The 19165-nt window shown below is 44.1% G+C and overlaps 2 protein-coding genes across 12 annotated transcripts in view; one reads left to right on the top strand and one right to left on the bottom strand.

Moving 5' to 3' along the window:
- The window catches only part of LOC124037838 (palladin-like), a 164615-nt gene extending 161582 nt beyond the window's left edge, over positions 1 to 3033 (top strand). For all 10 annotated transcript variants that reach the window (XM_046352957.1, XM_046352960.1, XM_046352959.1 and 7 more), the window contains 3 exons: positions 146 to 311; positions 505 to 638; positions 789 to 3033. In XM_046352957.1, coding sequence (XP_046208913.1) covers positions 146 to 311; positions 505 to 638; positions 789 to 949 — 461 coding nt within the window. In that variant the 3' untranslated portion in view covers positions 950 to 3033. The remainder of the gene's footprint in view (positions 1 to 145; positions 312 to 504; positions 639 to 788) is intronic.
- An 88-nt stretch (positions 3034 to 3121) lies between these two features.
- On the bottom strand, positions 3122 to 15277 carry LOC124037841 (carbonyl reductase family member 4-like). Of its 2 annotated transcripts, XM_046352967.1 has the most exons (6): positions 15100 to 15277; positions 7703 to 7856; positions 6857 to 6977; positions 6530 to 6666; positions 4670 to 4804; positions 3122 to 4410 (listed from the first exon to the last, which is right to left on the bottom strand). In XM_046352967.1, exons 2-6 carry the CDS (start codon positions 7845 to 7847, stop codon positions 4232 to 4234), a joined length of 717 nt encoding a protein of 238 aa, XP_046208923.1. In that variant the 5' UTR covers positions 7848 to 7856; positions 15100 to 15277; the 3' UTR covers positions 3122 to 4231. The 2 variants fall into 2 exon arrangements, with proteins under 2 accessions (XP_046208923.1, XP_046208924.1); XM_046352968.1 differs by lacking the exon at positions 4670 to 4804.
- Between the last annotated feature and the right edge of the window lie 3888 nt (positions 15278 to 19165).

Here is a 19165-nt window from a genome sequence, read left to right as displayed (position 1 = left end):
TCAGATATAAGGGCACTTTGTCTCTTTTTATTTGTTGATGCAAATACCGTAGTACTTAAAAGAGTTGTATCATTGTATCATTGTATCACAATACGTCATAGTTTGATATACTATTGACTGACCGTGGTCTCTCTCTCGTCTCCAGCCAAAGAGATTCACAAGGCTCCTTCGTTCATCGAGAAGCTGCAGAACACTGCTGTTGCCGAGGGTAACCCTGTACGTCTGGAGTGCCGTGTGTCGGCTGTCCCCAACCCAAAGATCTTCTGGAAGAAAGAGAACGAGTCTTTCACTCACAATACAGACAGGATCAGGTAAGTCAGCTCTACCATTCGCCGTCTATGGCTTGTATTATATAAGTCCAATAACAGTCAAAGGAAGAAGTGTAGCAATATTATTGGTAAGCAGCCTCTTAAACTGGACCTGCAAATTATAAAGATATTGATGATATGACAACAGTTGGTGAAACTCGGTCCTGAGGGAGTAGTGTTGAACTCTGTTTCCCAGCATGCACCAGGACAACTGTGGCTACCTGTGTATGATCATCCAGCCAGCCATGAAGGAGGATGCTGGTTGGTACACCGTGTCAGCCAAAAATGACGCTGGCATCGTGTCCAGCACCGCACGACTCGACGTCCACAGTAAGTCCCCCAGACACCAATGTCTTTCTCTGTGTCCACACAAACCAACCGAATATTATATACCCTCCAAACACACAGGACCAAATGTAAAAGGCTAAATCACTGTTACTGTCTCTGTTCTCATCTCTTCCACCTATGTTCCGTCCTCAGCTCAGTGGCAGCAGCCCAACACTCCCAAGCCTAAGAAGGTGCGTCCGTCTACGAGTCGCTACGCAGCGCTGACAGAGAGAGGACTGGACGTGAAGGCAGCATTCTTCCCTGACTCCAGCCCCCTGCAGCCTGGAGGCCTGGTGGAGAGTGATGACCTGTAGAGACCAGCGGGGTTCACACACCCCACTCAACCCCCTAATGCCTTAAAACTGACCCCCAGTGCTACAAGCACCAACCCCCGTTCTCCCCAGACATATAGGGGTAAATGTAACACCCTCCATCTGAGGCGTATTACGACAATCCCACAGATACTATTTTGGAAGATGGATGACGGGCAATGTGACACCCCATAATATCTCAGTGTCAATGAAACATGGATCCCAACTTAGGATCAGATGGGGTGGCAGGTAGCCTAGTGGTTAGAGCGTTGGGCTAGTAACCCAACTAGTAATGTTGCTAGATCCAATCCCGAGCTGACAAGGTAAAAATCTGTCGTTCTACCCCTGAACAAGGCAGTTAACCCAAGAATTTGTTCTTAACTGACTTGCCTAGTCAAATAAAGATTTCATAAAAATATGGTTCCATTTGATCAACCATAGGAATAGGAACTACCATAGGAGTCAGAGGAATCTACCCTTGGTGGCCATTGAAGTTTGTTTGCAATTCTGTGGTCCATTAAAACAATATATTTGGTGGAATGGGTGGTGGAAGTGGGGAAGACTTGAATGTTGGTAAATTAGTTCTCAAAGTAACACTACCATAACCACACAAGGGGGTCACCTCTTAAGTGCCTAAGATAATTCTCACATGAACTCTGTAAAAAAAAAAATATATATATATTTTAAAGTCTAAAGTAGTGTTATTATGCATGTGACAATGGTGCCATTTGTAATGCTCTATCTAAATTGATGCCTTACTTATGAAATACTCCCCCAACAAAGGCACCAAATTATAGGGGTAGAGATATATAGAAGCAGGACAGACTTTGGACTCAATGTAAAGGTATGGAAAGTCCAAAGCATGGGAGCCACACGTCATGTTTCCCTGGACTGTTGAGAGATGAAAGAGACCGCAAAACACAAGTTGTTCTTTCATATGGTTATCACAGCATAGTCATGGTAATATAGCACAACATGGATATAAATAGTGTCTGGTTTTAGTTATTAATAGCACAATACCATAGATATCAGCATTGTCAGGTTCAACATTTAGCACAAATACCATCGATAATTGCACAAGGACTTACATACTTTGTTTTTTTGTCAGGTCAAATGACCTTGAAAGTTCAAACTATTTAGTGATGAGATGAGTTGTGAAAGAGAATGTTGGCTGAATGACTCGGACACCGTTGAGAGCTCTCGCCGTTACCATGGTAACTTCAGTGATTGATTGATGGATAGAGAGGGAATGACTGGCTAGGAGGTGTGTGATGGTTGACTGTAACAGGGACAGGAAGTGGGGTTATCCTGGGCCAGGATGCCCAGGTGATCAGTCTCAGCCCAGTGACAACAGTCACTTCAACGCTTGTGAACTGTGTGATCCGTGAGTGGAAGTCAAGGACAGAGGAAAGCAAGTTTTTTGGAATAGAATTCACTGTAGATGACAAAGATGATAAAGAAGAAATTGACTATGTTGATGATGAAATGATGGTTATGACTGATTTTGGATATCAGTTATTTTCTTTGGTTTATTTTTTACGTTTAAAATCTTCACAGACGTGAGACAGTCCTAATAATGGCTTCAGTTGATTGATCACACACCACAGATTGTCTGCTTTATTTTTGTATGAGAAATCTTTCCCAAGAAACTTGACATAAATTATATTAGTGATTGTTTTTCTCTCTCAAATGTTCAATCACAAAACATAATCCTGTCTGTATTAAAATATCACACTTTTTGAAACAATACATATTGCCTTAAAAGATCACTTGGGCCTATTTTAGTCACAATGTCTGTCCATGTTTTTATGAGGCACTTATAACAAATGACTATTATTATTAATTCTAGCAAAGCTGTCAAGGGAAAAGATATACACAGAATTGTATTGAAATAAGTAATGATATATTTCTCACTACTGCATTATTAAATAGGCTTCTTTTGCTGTATCTGTTCACAGCATGTTTCATCCTGCCATTACGGTGATCAGTCACAAACATGACACCTTTTTGATTTCTATGCCTGTATATGGAATGTTCTCATGATATTACATTAGTTTATGAAAGATAATAAAAACAACCTAAGTGTCTAGAGGTACTGTGTTTATGTTGAGTGAGGAGACAGTAGGAGACTGCTCAAATCAATTCCATACAAAAACTTACCCAGCAGCCATATCATTCATCACAGGGGAAATGCCTTTCTTTATTGAGAATTATCAGATTTGACCCTGATCCCTAGTTTACATTGTCTCCACCTTGATCTTAGGTCACATGATAGACAGCAGATGAGTGCAGATGCCCCAAATCCATGAAAGCTTCTAATGACGTGTAAATATATGTGACTGTTGAGCACCCTGGAGCTGTGTGTGTGAGGGGACTGGGCAGCACACTCCAGTGAGGTGAAATGTCTCTCCACTGGAGGAAATAATAGATGAGATCACAGCATTTCAAATCTCCACAATGAGCATGACAGTCACCTCTGACCCCATCCATTTGCACCACCGATCCTGAGCTGTAACTGGACCCTCAAAACATTCCATGGGCTAAAAATCCCCTCCAGCTGTAGGCACTAGGCAGGCAGTCAGACCCCATCCATACCCCCTCTCTGGGCCCCTCCAGGACTGGACTCAAGGGGGGGCGGCGGTTGGGGCCTGCGCTGTGTCCCGTTGCCCCAGGGGAGTGGGAGAGTGAAACATGAGAGCTTTGGTCAGCACTAGGTGCCTATAAGTCATGGAAAGAGTAATAGCATTAAATCTGCTGATCAAAGTTAAGGCCTCAGGAGCGTGGAGGGCCAGACAGTCAGACACAGTGGAGTCAGCAGTGTTAGTCATGAAAAACTGTCACTCACACCCCCTCTGAGCTATGTGGAGCAGTACCCTGTGACTCAGCACTGTGTACAGATAGGGGCAACAGTATTACATGAACCATACACAGGTATAAATATCTCTGGCCCTGACAATTACAAGGTCAAGTCCACACAACATGAGAGAAATACACTTTTTGTGCAAATTGAACATTTCAGGGATATCAGTTCGTGAAATATGGAACCAACACTTTACATGTTGTGTGTATATTTTTGTTCAGTATAGATAAAAAGCAGATATTTATCCCTTTCCTATGCATGAACCCAGCCCATCCTAAGCTGAAAAAATTCATATTCTGAAAAACACAGAACTCTCCATTGTAATTCTCATCCAAGAGGCAGGCTGAGAGTCTCTAAACCACCCAGCTGACAGTGTTAGCAGGTATAGTGGGCACTAGGTGTATATAGAGGGGTCAAGGGCCTCCCTACATGGCCAGCTGCAGCCCTCCGTCCACCACCAGCACCTGCCCTGTGATGTAGGGAGACTCCAGGAGGAAAAGAACAGCCTTGGCCACCTCCTCAGGCTCCCCAAACCTCCCCAGGGGGATGGTCCGCACCACCTCCCATTCCCTCAGCCCCACTGTCATGTCTGTTCGAATGAAACCTAGGAGAAAGGAGAAAAGATATGGGAGGGTCAGCATCAGGAGAAAACTGAATTCGAGCTGAGAGGACATTGGAAACCAATATCCTAGGTGCAGTACAAGTCTGTTTCTATTTTAGCATGACAATGATGAAGGAGATGGCTGAAGCATACACAGAAGTACAAAGGCTAGGACAAGACAGGAGAGAAGTTGAGAATAAGCAGACAATAGATGAAAGAGAGAGAAGAGCAGTAAAGAAAAGAGGAAGAGACAGCTCCATACCGGGAGCTAGCAGGTTAACTCTGACATTGCGCGAGGCCACCTCCTTGGCCAGGGAGCGAGTGAAGCCCTCCAGACCTGCTTTACTGGCGCTGTACACACACTGACCTGCGTTCCCCTTCAACCCCACCACAGAGCCTACAGTACACACAAATCACAACCATGAGCACAGTGATTTGGCTAACTCAACGTAAAGTGAAGTGAGAGATTGTTTATTCCCTGGACCACAGCCACCACCTTGTGGCCAAATGGCAACATAGAATGCATCTGGTATCTCAGCACCCTGAGCGGAGTTGTCAATAACAGGATGTATCTGGTTTTCAGGGATACAGCAAATTCAACCTAGCTTCCTTTTGGCTGGAAACCGGATGTGGAAACTCTGCTCGGGCGCTTTCCTCTACGTCTGCTACGTTAGGTTAGTAACTCTATAGTGTGAAGGGGATGGACATACGGTGCATTCAGAACGTATTCAGACCCCTGGACTTTTTCCACATTTTGTTAAGTTACAGCCTTATTCTAAAATATATGAAATCATTTTTTCCTTCATCAATCTACACACAATACACCATAATGACAAAGCAAAAACAGGTTTTTAGAAATGTTGGCAAATGTATATATATAAAAAATTAAAAAACGGAAATATCACATTTGCATAAGTATTCAGACCCTTTACTCAGTACTTTGTTGAAGCACCTTTGGCAGTTCTTCTTGGGTATGACGCTACAATCTTGGCAGACCTGTATTTGGGGAGTTTCTCCCATTCTTCTCTGCAGATCCTCTCAAGCTCTGTCAGGTTGGATGGGAGGCATTGCTGCGCAGCTATTTTCAGGTCTCTCCAGAAATGTTCAATCAGGTCCAAGTCCAAGGACATTCAGAGACTTGTCCCGAAGCCACTCCTGCGTGGACTTGGCTTGCGTGCTTAGGGTCCTTGTCCTGTTGAAAGGTGAACCTTCGCCCCAGTCTGAGGTCCTCAGCTCTCTGGAGCAAGTTTTCATCAAGGATCTCTGTACTTTGCAGCGTTCATATTTGCTTCGATCCTGACTAGTTTCCCCAGTCCCTTCCACTGAAAAACATCTCCACAGCATGATGCTGACACCACCATGCTTCACTGTAGGGATGGTGCCAGGTTCTTCCAGACGCTTGGCATTCAGTCTTTAGATGCCTTTTGGCAAACTCCAAGTGGGCTGTCATGTGTCTTTTACTGATGGTAGAGTGGCCACTCTACCATAAAGGCCTGATTGGTGGAGTGCTGCAGAGATGGTTGTCCTTTCGAAGGTTCTCCCATCTCCAAAGAGGAACTCTAGAGCTCTGTCAGAGTGACCATCGGGTTCTTGGTCAGCTCCCTTGCTCAGTTCGGTCGGGCAGCCAGTCTTGGTGGTTCCAAACTTCTTCCATTTAAGAATGATGGAGGCCACTGTGGTCTTGGGGACCTTCAAAGCTGTAGAAATAATTGGGTAACCTTCCCCAGATCTGTGCCTCGACACAATCATATGTGGAACTCTTCGAACAATTCCTTCCACCTCATAGCTTGGTTTTTGCTATGACATGCACTGTCAACTGTGTGCCTTTCCAAATCATGTCCAATTATTTGAATTTACCACAAGTGGACTCCAATCAATTTGTAGAAGCATCTCAAGGATGATCACTGGAAACAGGATGCACCTGAGTCTCATAGTAAAGGGTCTGAATACATACGTAAATATGGTATTTCTAAAACCCTATTTTTACTTTGTCATTATGGAGTATTGTGTGTAGAATGCTGAGGATTTTTTATTTATTTAATCAATTTTAGAATAAGGCTGTAACGTAACAAAAATTCAAGGGGTCTGAATACTTTCCGAAGGCACTGTACAGTAACAGTACCTATGTTGACAATGGCCCCTCCCTGGGTATGGAGCATGCTCCGTAGCGCTGCCTTGCATGTCAACATGCTCCCCAGTAGGTTGGTATGAAGCAGAGCCACCATGTCCTCGGGCCTGGTCCTCAGCAACAGACCATCCCTGAACACAGACACAAAGACAGGAAGGTGCACACACACACACACACACACACATACACAGGAGATGGATGACTACATTTTTTATACACATGCAAGCTCACCTGCTTAGGACTATCATGGGAGGTCTGAAGGTATGAAACTAACCTGTACACCTGTACGAGGACTGATTCATGCAAGTATTTCGCACGCACCTGTTGATACCAGCTGCATTGACCAGGTATGAGACGTTTCCACAGGTCTTCTGGATCGTCTCAAATATATTCTGAACTTCCTCTCCTTTGGAGACGTCACAACTAAAGGCCATATGGTCAGCTAGAAAACGAGAGGTTAAACATAAGGTAAACTGAAAACTACAACCGTGTTTAGGCCTAATAAACAGCATAAGTGAATGTGGCACAAGCCTAATCATCTGGTTAGAATAGGGGTTCCCAAATCTTTTTGGTCCATGACCCCATTTTGATATTTAAAAAAATGTGCGACCCCATCCCACCATGTAATCAACGGTCAATGTTAACCGTTATAAATTGGGCTATGACAGTTTATTACAAATCATTCTGACAGTATTTTTCACAGTATTTAAATATGAAGGAAGTATGGTTTGAAGTGACAGAATTGACAGAGGTTCAGTAGATCATCAGTCAATCATTTTGTATGATGTTCTGTGTTGACAAACTAGCCTGTACCTTATTTTTCTCCCAGTCGTATTTAGTGCCAGGCCCTGTCCACTCTGTGTTCCTGAGAGTCTTATCTTTCATTGATGGGCTCATTATATTTTGCAGCTTAAATGGTTCAAAAAATAGTAAAGACATTTGTTGGAAGAAAACAGAAAACGTGCCGTTTATGACAACCGCATCTAGCGGCTACCGGAGGTTACCGACGTAACCCCGGTTCTATGAAACAAGCGCAATTCTCTTGCTACACATTTTTTAATAAGGCAACCCCACATGCGGTCGTGACCCCGAACTTGGGAAACGCTGGGTTAGACAGCAGAGCCCAACTAAGAGGTGCATGACACCCCTGCAGGTATAATACTGTACCTCCAGCGAGGGACACCACAGTGGCCTGAGCAGCATCCTGGTTCCTGGACACCACAGCAACCCTGCAGCCTCTCTCTGCCAGCAGCTTTGATACAGCCCTGCCAATGCCCCTGGAGCCCCCACACACCACACACAGCCTGGACATGCCCCTGCCCTGCAGAAGAGACCACATCACAGAGCAAAGTCAACAATGAGATGTCAAAGTCAACAATGAGATGTCTACTGAAGCCCTTCCTTAAAGCTAGAATCCATCATTTCCATTTTTGGACATATAAATTCATGATATACAGTTCATTGGGAAGGTATTCAGACCACTTCCCCTTTTCACATTTTGTTATGTTACAGCCTTACTCTGGAAAATAAAAGAGAGCCGCACACTCTTGGAGCTCAGATGCAAAAATGTAATACCAACGTTTCGACAGCCAAGCGTTGACAGCCTTACTCTAAAAATTGATTACATTTTAAAAAGTCCTCAATCTACACACAGTACACCATATTGACAAAGCAAAAACATGTTTTTAGATTTGTTTCCAAAAAACCCTGAAATATCTTATTTACATAAGTATTCACAACCTTTTCTATGAGACTCAAAATTGTGTTCAGGTGCATCCTGTTTCCATTGATCATCCTTCAGATGTTTCTACAATTTGATTGGAGTCCATCTGTGGTAAATTCAATTGATTGGACATGATTTGGAAAGGCATACACCTGTCTATATAAGGTTCCACAGTTGACAGTGCATGTCAGAGCAAAAACTAAGTCATGAGGTCGAAGGAAGTGTCAGTAGAGCTCCATGACAGGATTGTGTTGAGGTACAGATCTGGGGAAGTGTACCAAAACATTTCTGCAGCATTGAAGTTCCCCAAGAACACAGTGGTCTCCATCATTCTTAAATGGACGAAGTTTGGAACCACCTCATACTATTGCTGGCAGCCCAAAACTGAGCAATCGTGGGATAAGGGCCTTGGTCAGGGAGGTGACCAAGAACCCGATGGTCACTCTGACAGAGCTCCAGAGTTCCTCTGTGGAGATGGGAGAACCTTCCAGAAGGACAACCTCTCTGCAGCACCACCAATCAGGCCTTTATGGTAGAGTGGCCAGACAGAAGACACTCCTCAGTAAAGGAAGCTCAGACCATGAGAAACAAGTTTATCTGGTTCAATGAAACCAAGATTGAACTCTTTGGCCTGAATGCCATGCGCAACATCTGGGGGAAACCTGGCACCATCCCTACAGTGAAGCATTGTGGTGACAGCATCTGACTGTGGGGATGTTTTTCAGCGGCAGGGACTGGGAGACTAGTCAGGCTTGAGGGATAGATGAACAGAGCAAAGTGCAGAGATCCTTGATGAAAACCTGCTCCAGAGCACTCAGAACCTAAGACTGGGGCAAAGGTTCAAGTTCCAATTGGACAACCACCCTAAGTACATAGCCAAGACAATGCAGGAGTGGCTTTGGGACAAGTCTCTGAATGTCCTTGATTGGCCCAGCCAGAGACCTTGAACGTGATTGAAAATCTCTGGAGTGACCTGAAAATAGCTGTGCAGCGACGCACCCCATCCAACGTGACAGAGATTGAGAGGGTCTGCAGAGAAGAATGGGAAACTCCCCAAATACAGGTGTGCCAAGCTTGTATTGTCATACCCAAGAAGACTCGAGGCTGTAATCGCTGCCAAAGGTGCTTCAACAAAGTCCTGAGTAAAGGGTCTGAATACTTACAGTACCAGTCAAAAGTTTGGACACACCTACTCATTCAAGAGTTCTCTTTATTTTTACAATTTTTTACATTGTAGAATAATAGTGAAGGCAACAAAACTGTGAAATAACACATATGGAATCATGTAGAAAGCAAAAAACAAATCAAAATATATTTTATATTCTTCAAAGTAGCCACCGTTTGTTTGCCTTGACAGCTTTACACACTTTTGGCGTTCTCTCAACCAGTTTCACCTGGAATGCTTTTCCAACAGTCTTGAAGGAGTTTCCACATATTCTGAGCACTTGTTGGCTGCTTTTCCTTCACTCTGTGGTCCAACTCATCCCAAGCCATCTCAATTGGGTTGAGGCCGGGTGATTGTGGAGGCCAGGTCATCTGATGCAGCACTCCATCACTCTCCTTCTTGAAAATACAGCCCTTACACAGCCTGGAGGTGTGTTGGGTCATTGTCCTGTTGAAAACAAAAATTATAGTGGGACTAAGCGCAAACCAGATGGGATGGCGTATCGCTGCAAATTGCTGTGGTAGCCATGCTGGTTAAGTGTTCCTTGAATTGTAAATAAACCACAGACAGTGTCACCAGCAAAGTACCCCCATACCATCACACCTCCTCTTCCATGCTTCATGGTGAGAACCACACATATGGAGATCATCTGTTCACCTACTATGCTTCTCACAAAGACACAGTGGTTGGAACAAAAAATCTCACATTTGGACTCAACTGACCAAAGGACAGATTTCCACCGGTCTAATGTCCATTGCTAATTTTTTTTTGTTGGCTTCTTATTATTTGTGTCCTTTAGTAGTGATTTCATTGCAGCAATTCGACCATGAAGGCCTGATTGACGCAGTCTCCTATGAACAGTTGATGTTGAGATGTGTCTGTTACTTGAACTCTGAGAATCATTTATTTGGGCTGCAATTTGAGGTGCAGTTAACTCAAATGTAATTATCCGAGTAGCAGCAGTGTAAAAACAAAGGGGGGGTCAATGTAGATAGTCCGGTTGGCCATTTGATTAGTTGTTCAGCAGTCTAATTGTGGCTTGGGGGGTAGAAGCTGTTGAGGAGCCTTTTGGTCCTAGACTTGGCGCCCCGGTATCGCTTGCCGTGCTGTAGCAGAGAGAACAGTCTATAACTTGGGTGACTGGATTCTTTGACAATGTTTTTGGCCTTCCTCTGACACCGCCTAGTTTATAGGTCCTGGATGTAAGGAAGCTTGGCCCTACTGATGTACTGGGCTGCACGCACTACCCTCTGTAGTGCCTTGCAGTCAGATGCCGAGAAGTTGCCATACCAGGCGGTGATGCAACTGGTCAGGATGAGCTTGATAGTGCAGCTGTAGAACTTTTTGAGGATTTGGGGAGGGGGAAAAGGTGTTGTCTTGCGCTCTTCACAACTGTCTTGGTGTGTTTGGACCATGATAGTTTGTTGGTGATGTGGACACCAAGGAACTTGAAACTCTCAACCCGCTCCACTTCAGTCCCGTCAATGTTTATGTATTATTTATTCTTATTTTACCTTTATTTATACAGGTTTTTCTCACTGAGATAACATCTCTTTTCCAAGAAAGACCTGTTCCAATAGCAACAGGGGCAACAACGTTTCAGTCAAAACAACTTACATACACTGACACAACAACGTTAAACAAAACTATAAACGCACATACAGTACAACAAAAACATTTTACCTAAAAAGAGAATTACACTCTTCTATGATATATACATCGATCAAGTGTTTAAACTCCACCAAGCAAACAAGATCATCACATTTTTAAATGTTCAGGAGAGAATTCCAGGACCATGAGCTAAGGACCAGGAGCTAAGTAACTAAAACTATTTCTACCATGACCTGTTCTAATTGTTGGTACTGTTAGAAGCAAATGAGAAAGGGATGTTAAATTAATATTTATTTACCAACCTGACTAAAATAGTCACACCCTGACTAAAATAGTCACACCCACACCCATAGTCACACCCATATTTCGATGACGTTTAAAATCCATCCAATCATCTGCCAAACCAGTCCCTCTTGCTTTAGCCCACATAGCATTTCATTCCCTTATGATTTATGTAAGTTCATTAGTAAACCAAGGGTTCCCTCTGCCCTTAATCCTGATTTTAAAAAAAGGGGCATGCCTATTGCATACATCCTGGAATGCATTGTGGAAGTAAGAAAAGGCTAGTTCAACATCAGGGATTAATTCAATTCAATGCTAGATACATCATGTAAAAATCCTTGAATTTTAAACCGCTTCCAGTTTCTTTTTTTATAATGACACGTGGAGATTTCTTAGGAATTTTACCATCTCTCACAAAGGCAATAGGACAGTGATCACTTAATGGGGGCCTGTTCGGCCCTCCTTTTCCAAGAGTTCACTATCAGCTCCTTTGTCTTGCTCACATTGAGAGAGGTTGTTGTCCTGGCACCACAATGCCAGGTCTCTGACCTCCTCCCTATAGGCTACCTCATTGTTGTCGGTGATCAAGCCTACCACTGTTAGGTTGTCAGCAAACTCAATGATGGTGTTGAAGTCGTGCTTGGCCACGAAGTCGTGGGTGAACAGGGAGTACAGGAGCGGAATAACAACGCACCCCTGGGTGGCCCCAGCGTTGTGGATCAGCATGGCAGATGTGTTGTTGCCTACCCTTACCACCTGGGGGCGGCCCGTCAGCAAGTCCAGGATCCAGTTGCAGAGGGAGATGTTGAGTCTCACGGTCCTTAGCTTAATGATGAGCTTTGTGGGCACTACGCTGAGCTGTAGTCAATGAACAGCATTCTCACATAGGTGTTCCTTTTGTCCAGGTGGGAAAGGGCAGTGTAGAGTGTGATTGAGATTGCATCATCTTTGGATCTGTTGTGGCGGTATGCGAATTGGAGTGGGTCTAGGGTTTCTGGCATGATGGTGTTGATGTGAGCCATGACCAGCCTTTTAAAGCACTTCATGGCTACCGACGTGAGTGCTACAGGGCGGTAATCATTTAGGCAGGTTACCTTCGCTTTCTTGGGCACAGGGACTATGATGGTCTGTTTGAAACATGTAGGTATTACAGACTCGGGCAGGAATAGGTTGAAAATGTCAGTGAAGACACTTGCCAGTTGGTCTGCGCATGCTTTGAGTACACGTCTTGGTAATCTGTCTGGCCCTGCAGTTTTGTGAATATTGACCTGTTTAAAGGTCTTGCTCACATCGGCTACGGAGAGCGTTATCACACAGTCATCCGGATTAGCTGGTGTTAGCTGATTATGCATGCCTCAGTGTTGCTTGCCTCGAAACGAGCATAAAAGGCATTTAGCCTGTCTGGTAGGCTCGCGTCACTGGGCAGCTGTAGTTCGTAATAGTTTTCAAGCCCTGACACATCCGACGAGCGTCAGAGCCGGTGAAGTAGGATTCAATCTTAGTCCTGTATTGACACTTGCCTGTTTGATGGTTTGTCTGAGGGCATAGCAGGATTTCTTATAAGCGTCCGGATTAGGTCCCGTTCCATGAAAGTGGCAGCTCTAGACTTTAGCTTGGTGCGGATGTTGCTTGTAATCCATGGCTTCTGGTTGGGAATTGTACGTACGGTCATTGTGGGGAATGACGTCGTCGCTGCACTTATTGATGAAGCCGGTGACTGAGGTGGTATACTCCTCAATTCCATTGGATGAATCCCGGAACATATTCCAGTCTGTGCTAGCAAAACAGTCCTGTAGCGTAGCATCTGCATCAGCTGACCACTTCCGTAATAAGCGAGTCACTGGTACTTCCTGCTTTAGTTTTTGTTTGTAAGCAGGAATCAGGAGAATTATGGTCAGATTTGCAAAATGGAGGACAAGGGAGAGCTTTGTATGCATCTCGGTGTGTGGAGTAAAGGTGGTCTAGAGGTTTTTTGTTCTCTGGTTGCACATGTGACATGCAAGTAGAAATGAGTTAAAACAGATTTAAAGTTCTGCATTAAAGTCTCCGGCCACTAGGAGTACCGCTTCTGGATGAGCATTTGCTTGTTTGCTTATGGCATTATACAGCTCGTTGAGTGCGGTCTTAGTGCCGAGATAAGTTTGTGGTGGTAAATAGACGGCTACGAATAATATTAATGAGAACACACTTGGTAGATAGTGTGGTCAATAGCTTATCATGAGGTATTCTACCTAAGGTGAGCAATACCTTAAGACTTCTTATTAATATTAGACATCGCGCACCAGCAGTTATTAGCAAATAGACACACCCCTGTCCCTTGTCTTGCCAGACGTAGCTGCTCTGTCCTGCCGAAACACGGAGAAGCTAGCCAGCTCTATATTATCCATGTCGTTGTTCAGTCAAATCTCTGTGAAACATAAGATATTACAGTATTTTCAGGTCTCTCCAGAGATGTTCGATTGGATTCAAGTCCGGGCTCAGGCTAGGCCACTCAAGGACATTCAGAGACTTGTCCAGAAGCCACGCCCGCGTTGTCGTGGCTGTGTGCTTAAGGACATTGTTCTGTTGGAAGGTGAACTTTCGCCACAGTCCTAGGTCCTGAGCAGGTTTTCATCAAGGATCTCTCTGTACTTTGCTTCATTCATCTTTGCCTCCATCCTGAGTAATCTCCCAGTCCCTGCCGCTGAGAAACATTCCCACAGCATGATGCTGCCACCACCATGCTAGGATGGAGCCAAGTTCTCTGACATGACCCTTGGCATTCAGGCCAAAGAGTTTAATCTTGGTTTATCATGGTCTGAGAGTCTTTAGGTGCCTTTTGGCAAACTCCAAGCAGGCTGTTATGTGCCTTTTACTGAGGAGTGGCTTCCGTCTGGCCACTCTACACTAAAGCCCTGACTGCTGGAGTGCTGCAGAGATGGCTATCTTTCTGGAAGGTTCTCCCATCTCCCCAGAGGAACTTTAGAGCTCTGTCAGTGTGACCATCGGGTTCTTGGTCAACCATCGGGTTCAAGGCGCTTCTCCTCCGATACCTCAGTTTGGCTGGGTGGCCAGCTCTAAGAAGAGTCTTGGTGATTCCAAACTTCTTCCATTTAAGAATGATGGAGGCCACTCTGTTCTTGGGGACCTTCAATCCTGTCTCGGAGCTCTACGGACACATCATTTTGGCTTGATTTTTGCTCTGACATGCACTGTCAACTGTGGGACCTTATATAAACAAGTGTGTGCATTTTAAAATCATGTCAGATCAATTGAATTTACCACAGGTGGACTCCAATCTAGTTGTAGAAACATCTCAAGGGTAAGTCGCTCTGGATCAATGGAAACAGGATGCACCTGTTTATTTACAATAAAGGTGACTCCAAAATGACACAATACCCTCACATTAAAGCTGACAAGTCTACACTTCAATCTCATAGTCACTGTATTATTTTCAATTTAAAATGTTGGAGTACAGAGACAAAACAACAAAACATGTGTAACAACTTCGTTTAAGAACAGAATGGAACTAAACGAGTTCTGTTGCAAAACGTTTTGCAATAGAACTGGCCTAATGAATACACCCATGGCCTTGTCAAAACAACAACATGGCTGGGCAATAGACCCACCGATAAAACAATGGTTTAGTAATACAAATATTTGATAGACCGGCTAACTAGCTAGCTAGTAACATTATTCTAGACAGAGCATGCAACTGTCTGTGTGGCTGTTAGTTGATTTCAAAGCTAAGTTAGCTAGCTATGCTAGCAAGATAATTTGAAGGTATTTTGGTGCAAAACTCACGTTTTCACGCAACTCTGTTGTCGTTTAAGATGGATACCAAGTTGGCATTTCGCCCCATATAATTCTTATCGTTTGACTATCCGGGTCCTTTGACAATAACATGTGCAAACGTTTGTTGATCATTGACACCGTACACACACGGAGGTCGCCATTTTTTCCTGTAGTGCGTTTATTATTTCGACCACATGGGGGAGCAAGAGATTACGCACCTAAATCTCACAGCTCGTGCCAGTGTCCCTGGACCACTGAGGTAGGCTGTGTCCCTCAAAGGTAGCTGGACCCACAGACATACCACACCGCAGTCTGTCCACAGTTTAGACGTGATGATCAAACCTAGTCTAGGTTAAGGGTTAGAGTTACAGTTAGGTTTGAACCGGGAAAAATAAGATAATTAGGTGGGTGCTTACATTTGTCATATTTCACACATGTACATGTGTATGTATGTATGTTTTTTGCAAATCTCACTCCCCCTGAGACAACCCCGGAGACCCCGGAGAGTGGGGTCAGAGCCAGGGATCAGCCATTATTGATAGCGACCCTGGAGCAATGGTTGTAGTTGAGGTTAGGGTTAGGGTTGTGGTTGAGGTTAGGGTTGTGGTTGAGGTTAGGGTTGGAACTGGGATATGGACGTTCAGATTCAGAAAACTTTAATGTCTTCAGAGAGGCAAATCGTTTTGCAGCAGCCATAAAACATATCACATAAAAAATTAGCAAAGGATATTTACGAGCAAATAGGCTGGGTAATTGCAGTTTCATAGTGCAAGTGCTAAGTGCAATTAGTCCAGCGTTAGGTGCAAAAACTCGACGTACCAGTTGCGGCCCGCTTTTTGGAAGCGAACCACGCTATTTCGTCCCTACGTCATATCGGCATCGAACGCGTCACCCTCCCTAGGAGAGGGGGTGACCTCGACAATTTATTGTTAAAATGAGAGGCTGCCTGGATCTTTCATTTAAAGACCCGTGCTCCCTTTGATCTCGACGTAGACTTTGACCTATCGCCATTCTTGTGATTATTGTTCTTTTGCTATTTGTTGTATATGTTTGTAGGCCTAGGTAGCCAAATTGAATCGATGATCGTATGCTATCCATTCATGTTTTTATACAGTACCAGTCTAAAGTTATTGCAGCACATCTACTCATTGAAGGGTTTTCATTATTTGTACTATTTTCTACATTATAGAATAATAGTGAAGACGTCAAAGCTATGAAATAACACACATGGAATCATGAAGTAAATGAAAGACACCTTAATGCATATTTTTATTAAAAACGAAATCTTTAAAGTATAATTTTTAGGAAGTTGTAATGTTATTGTTCACACTACAACAGCAAAAATACTTAAATTACATGTCATTTTGTCCTTGAAACCTTTCATTCAAGTACTGTAGAATTCCATTCATTCCTACGGAGGACTGCTTCTTCTGGGAAGTGCCAATATGGCCGACAGGTGTCTTCAAAGCCTCTCTCAAAGCCTGGCCAAAACATAGCATCTATAATCCAGGGTTTACATACTTTATTGAACCCAATCCCCAACTTCAACCCTAACTTTGGTTTATCATACATTTATCATACTTTTCGTTTTGGACCCGTAAGATACTGGATGTTGGCTCCGCCTGCCTCTCCCTTTGACCCAAGGTCCAGGAGCCCAGCTCAATGTAACTACTGGTCACCAGTGGAAAAACAATGGTCAAACACAGCTGGAGGGTTTTAATCATTTGGAAGTTCCGCAGGATTGATTTGCTGTCCTCAGTGACCTGGTTCCAGGAGAGGAGTGGGTAAATCACAAGCTGACATTTGACCCCTGTCTTATGAGTTATGCCCTCAGATGGAAAAACACAGAAGATGTTGTAAGAAAATACAAAGCACATCTCCCCACTCACAAGATAAACTGTTGAGCAGCATTTGGTGTCGACTGAAATGTATTATGATTTATATGGAAGGAGACAGTTTTTGTGTGTGTGTGTGTGCGTGTGTGTGTGTGTCACAGGGCTTAATTTGTATTCAGATCATCATCCTGAACATCAGGACCTCATTTTCCTCCTTCACACTCCTGTGGTCTAATGACGCCTGCCAACATAGACACACGTTCTGCTCTCTTCCTCACAACACACACACACACACACACACACACTTTCTATTCAACCAACTCAAATAAATGTACTCTATTTCTTGCTTGCATACACTCCCATGAATATTGTTCACCTAATACCTATTTTTTACTTAAAAATGTCACTGTTGGTATTTGGCGCACGTGACAGATCTCAGACTCTGGATTATGCTCCAGAGTCTGAGACCAATCCATAAACACTTTATCAATCTTGGTCACATCTTACACATATTTACACTTCCTCCCTCACACGTGAATATATAGTGTATCTGACACACAGACGCGCCCTCCACCTCCTCATCAACATGGACACAAACACAAAATTCACACTATTTGTAGTAGGGATAATGATTTCCTCCCTCCTTCTCCAGTAGGAAGGCCCTGCCATGCCAGAGCAAGGCTTATTGATTAAGCAGACACCTCTTTAATCTGTTACAGTACCCGATACCATTAGGGACAGTTCACAATGTAATGGGGGAGGGCTGGTCCAACATCAAGGTATCCTAAAAAAAATGCACCCCCCCCCAATTCTGTAACGTTGGTTTCGCCTGCAAACTATTATGACCCCTCTATGGAAAACGGAGACACTCACAAACACTGTGGTGTCTCCGTTTTGCTCTCGACCCCCACAAGCATCTTGGGATTTGACTGAAGTCTCTCACGAACACGTACATGTCAGTTGTTTTGTTATAGGATTCACACAGGCCTCACAAGACTCAGTTGTACCAGTTGAAAACATAATTGGAAGTACACAGTGGGGAGAACAAGTATTTGATACACTGCCGATTTTGCAGGTCTTCCTATTTACAATGCACGTAGAGGTCTGTAATTTGTATCATAGGTACACTTCAACTGTGAGAGACGGAATCTAAAACAAAAATCCAGAAAATCACATTGTATGATTTTTAAGTAATTCATTTGCATTTTATTGCATGACATAAGTATTTGATCACCTACCAACCAGTAAGAATTCCGGCTCTCACAGACTTGTTAGTTTTTCTTTAAGAAGCCCTCCTGTTCTCCACTCATTACCTGTATTAACTGCACCTGTTTGAACTCGTTACCTGTATAAAAGACACCTGTCCACACACTCAAACAGACTCCAACCTCTCCACAATGGCCAAGACCAGAGAGCTATGTAAGGACATCAGGGATAAAATTGTAGACCTGCACAAGGCTGGGATGGGCTACATGACAATAGGCGAGCAGCTTGGTGAGAAGGCAACAACTGTTGGCGCAATTATTCGAAAATGGAAGAAGTTCAAGATGACGGTCAATCACCCTCGGTCTGGGGCTCCATGCAAGATCTCACCTCATGGGGCATCAATGATCATGAGGAAGGTGAGGGATCAACTCAGAACTACACAGCAGGACGTGGTCAATGACCTGAAGGGTGCTGGGACCACAGTCTCAAGGAAAACCATTAGTAACACACTACGCCGTCATGGATTAAAATCCTGCAGCGCACACAAGGTCCCCCTGCTCAAGCCAGCACATGTCCAGGCCCGTCTAAGGTTTGACAATGACCAGAAGGTCATGAGAAGGTCATGTGGTCTGATGAGACAAAAATAGAGCTTTTTGGTCTAAACTCCACTCACCGTGTTTGGAGGAAGAAGAAGGATGAGTACAACCCCAAGAACACCATCCCAACCGTGAAGCATGGAGGTGGAAACATCATTATTTGGGGATGCTTTTCTGCAAAGAGGACAGGACAACTGCACCGTATTGAGGGGAGGATGGATGGGGCCATGTATCGCGAGATCTTGGCCAACAACCTCCTTCCCTCAGTAAGAGCATTGAAGATGGGTCATGGCTGGGTCTTCCAGCATGACAACAACCCGAAACACACAGCCAGGGCAACTAAGGAGTGGCTCCGTAAGAAGCATCTCAAGGTCCTGGAGTGGCCTAGCCAGTCTCCAGACCTGAACCCAATAGAAAATCTTTGGAGGGAGCTGAAAG

This window comes from Oncorhynchus gorbuscha, linkage group LG06, assembly GCF_021184085.1.
Source record: "Oncorhynchus gorbuscha isolate QuinsamMale2020 ecotype Even-year linkage group LG06, OgorEven_v1.0, whole genome shotgun sequence".
Lineage (NCBI taxonomy): Eukaryota > Metazoa > Chordata > Actinopteri > Salmoniformes > Salmonidae > Oncorhynchus > Oncorhynchus gorbuscha.
The sequence above is the reverse complement of the archived record's forward strand: the minus strand, read 5'-3'. Positions and strand labels throughout refer to the sequence as shown.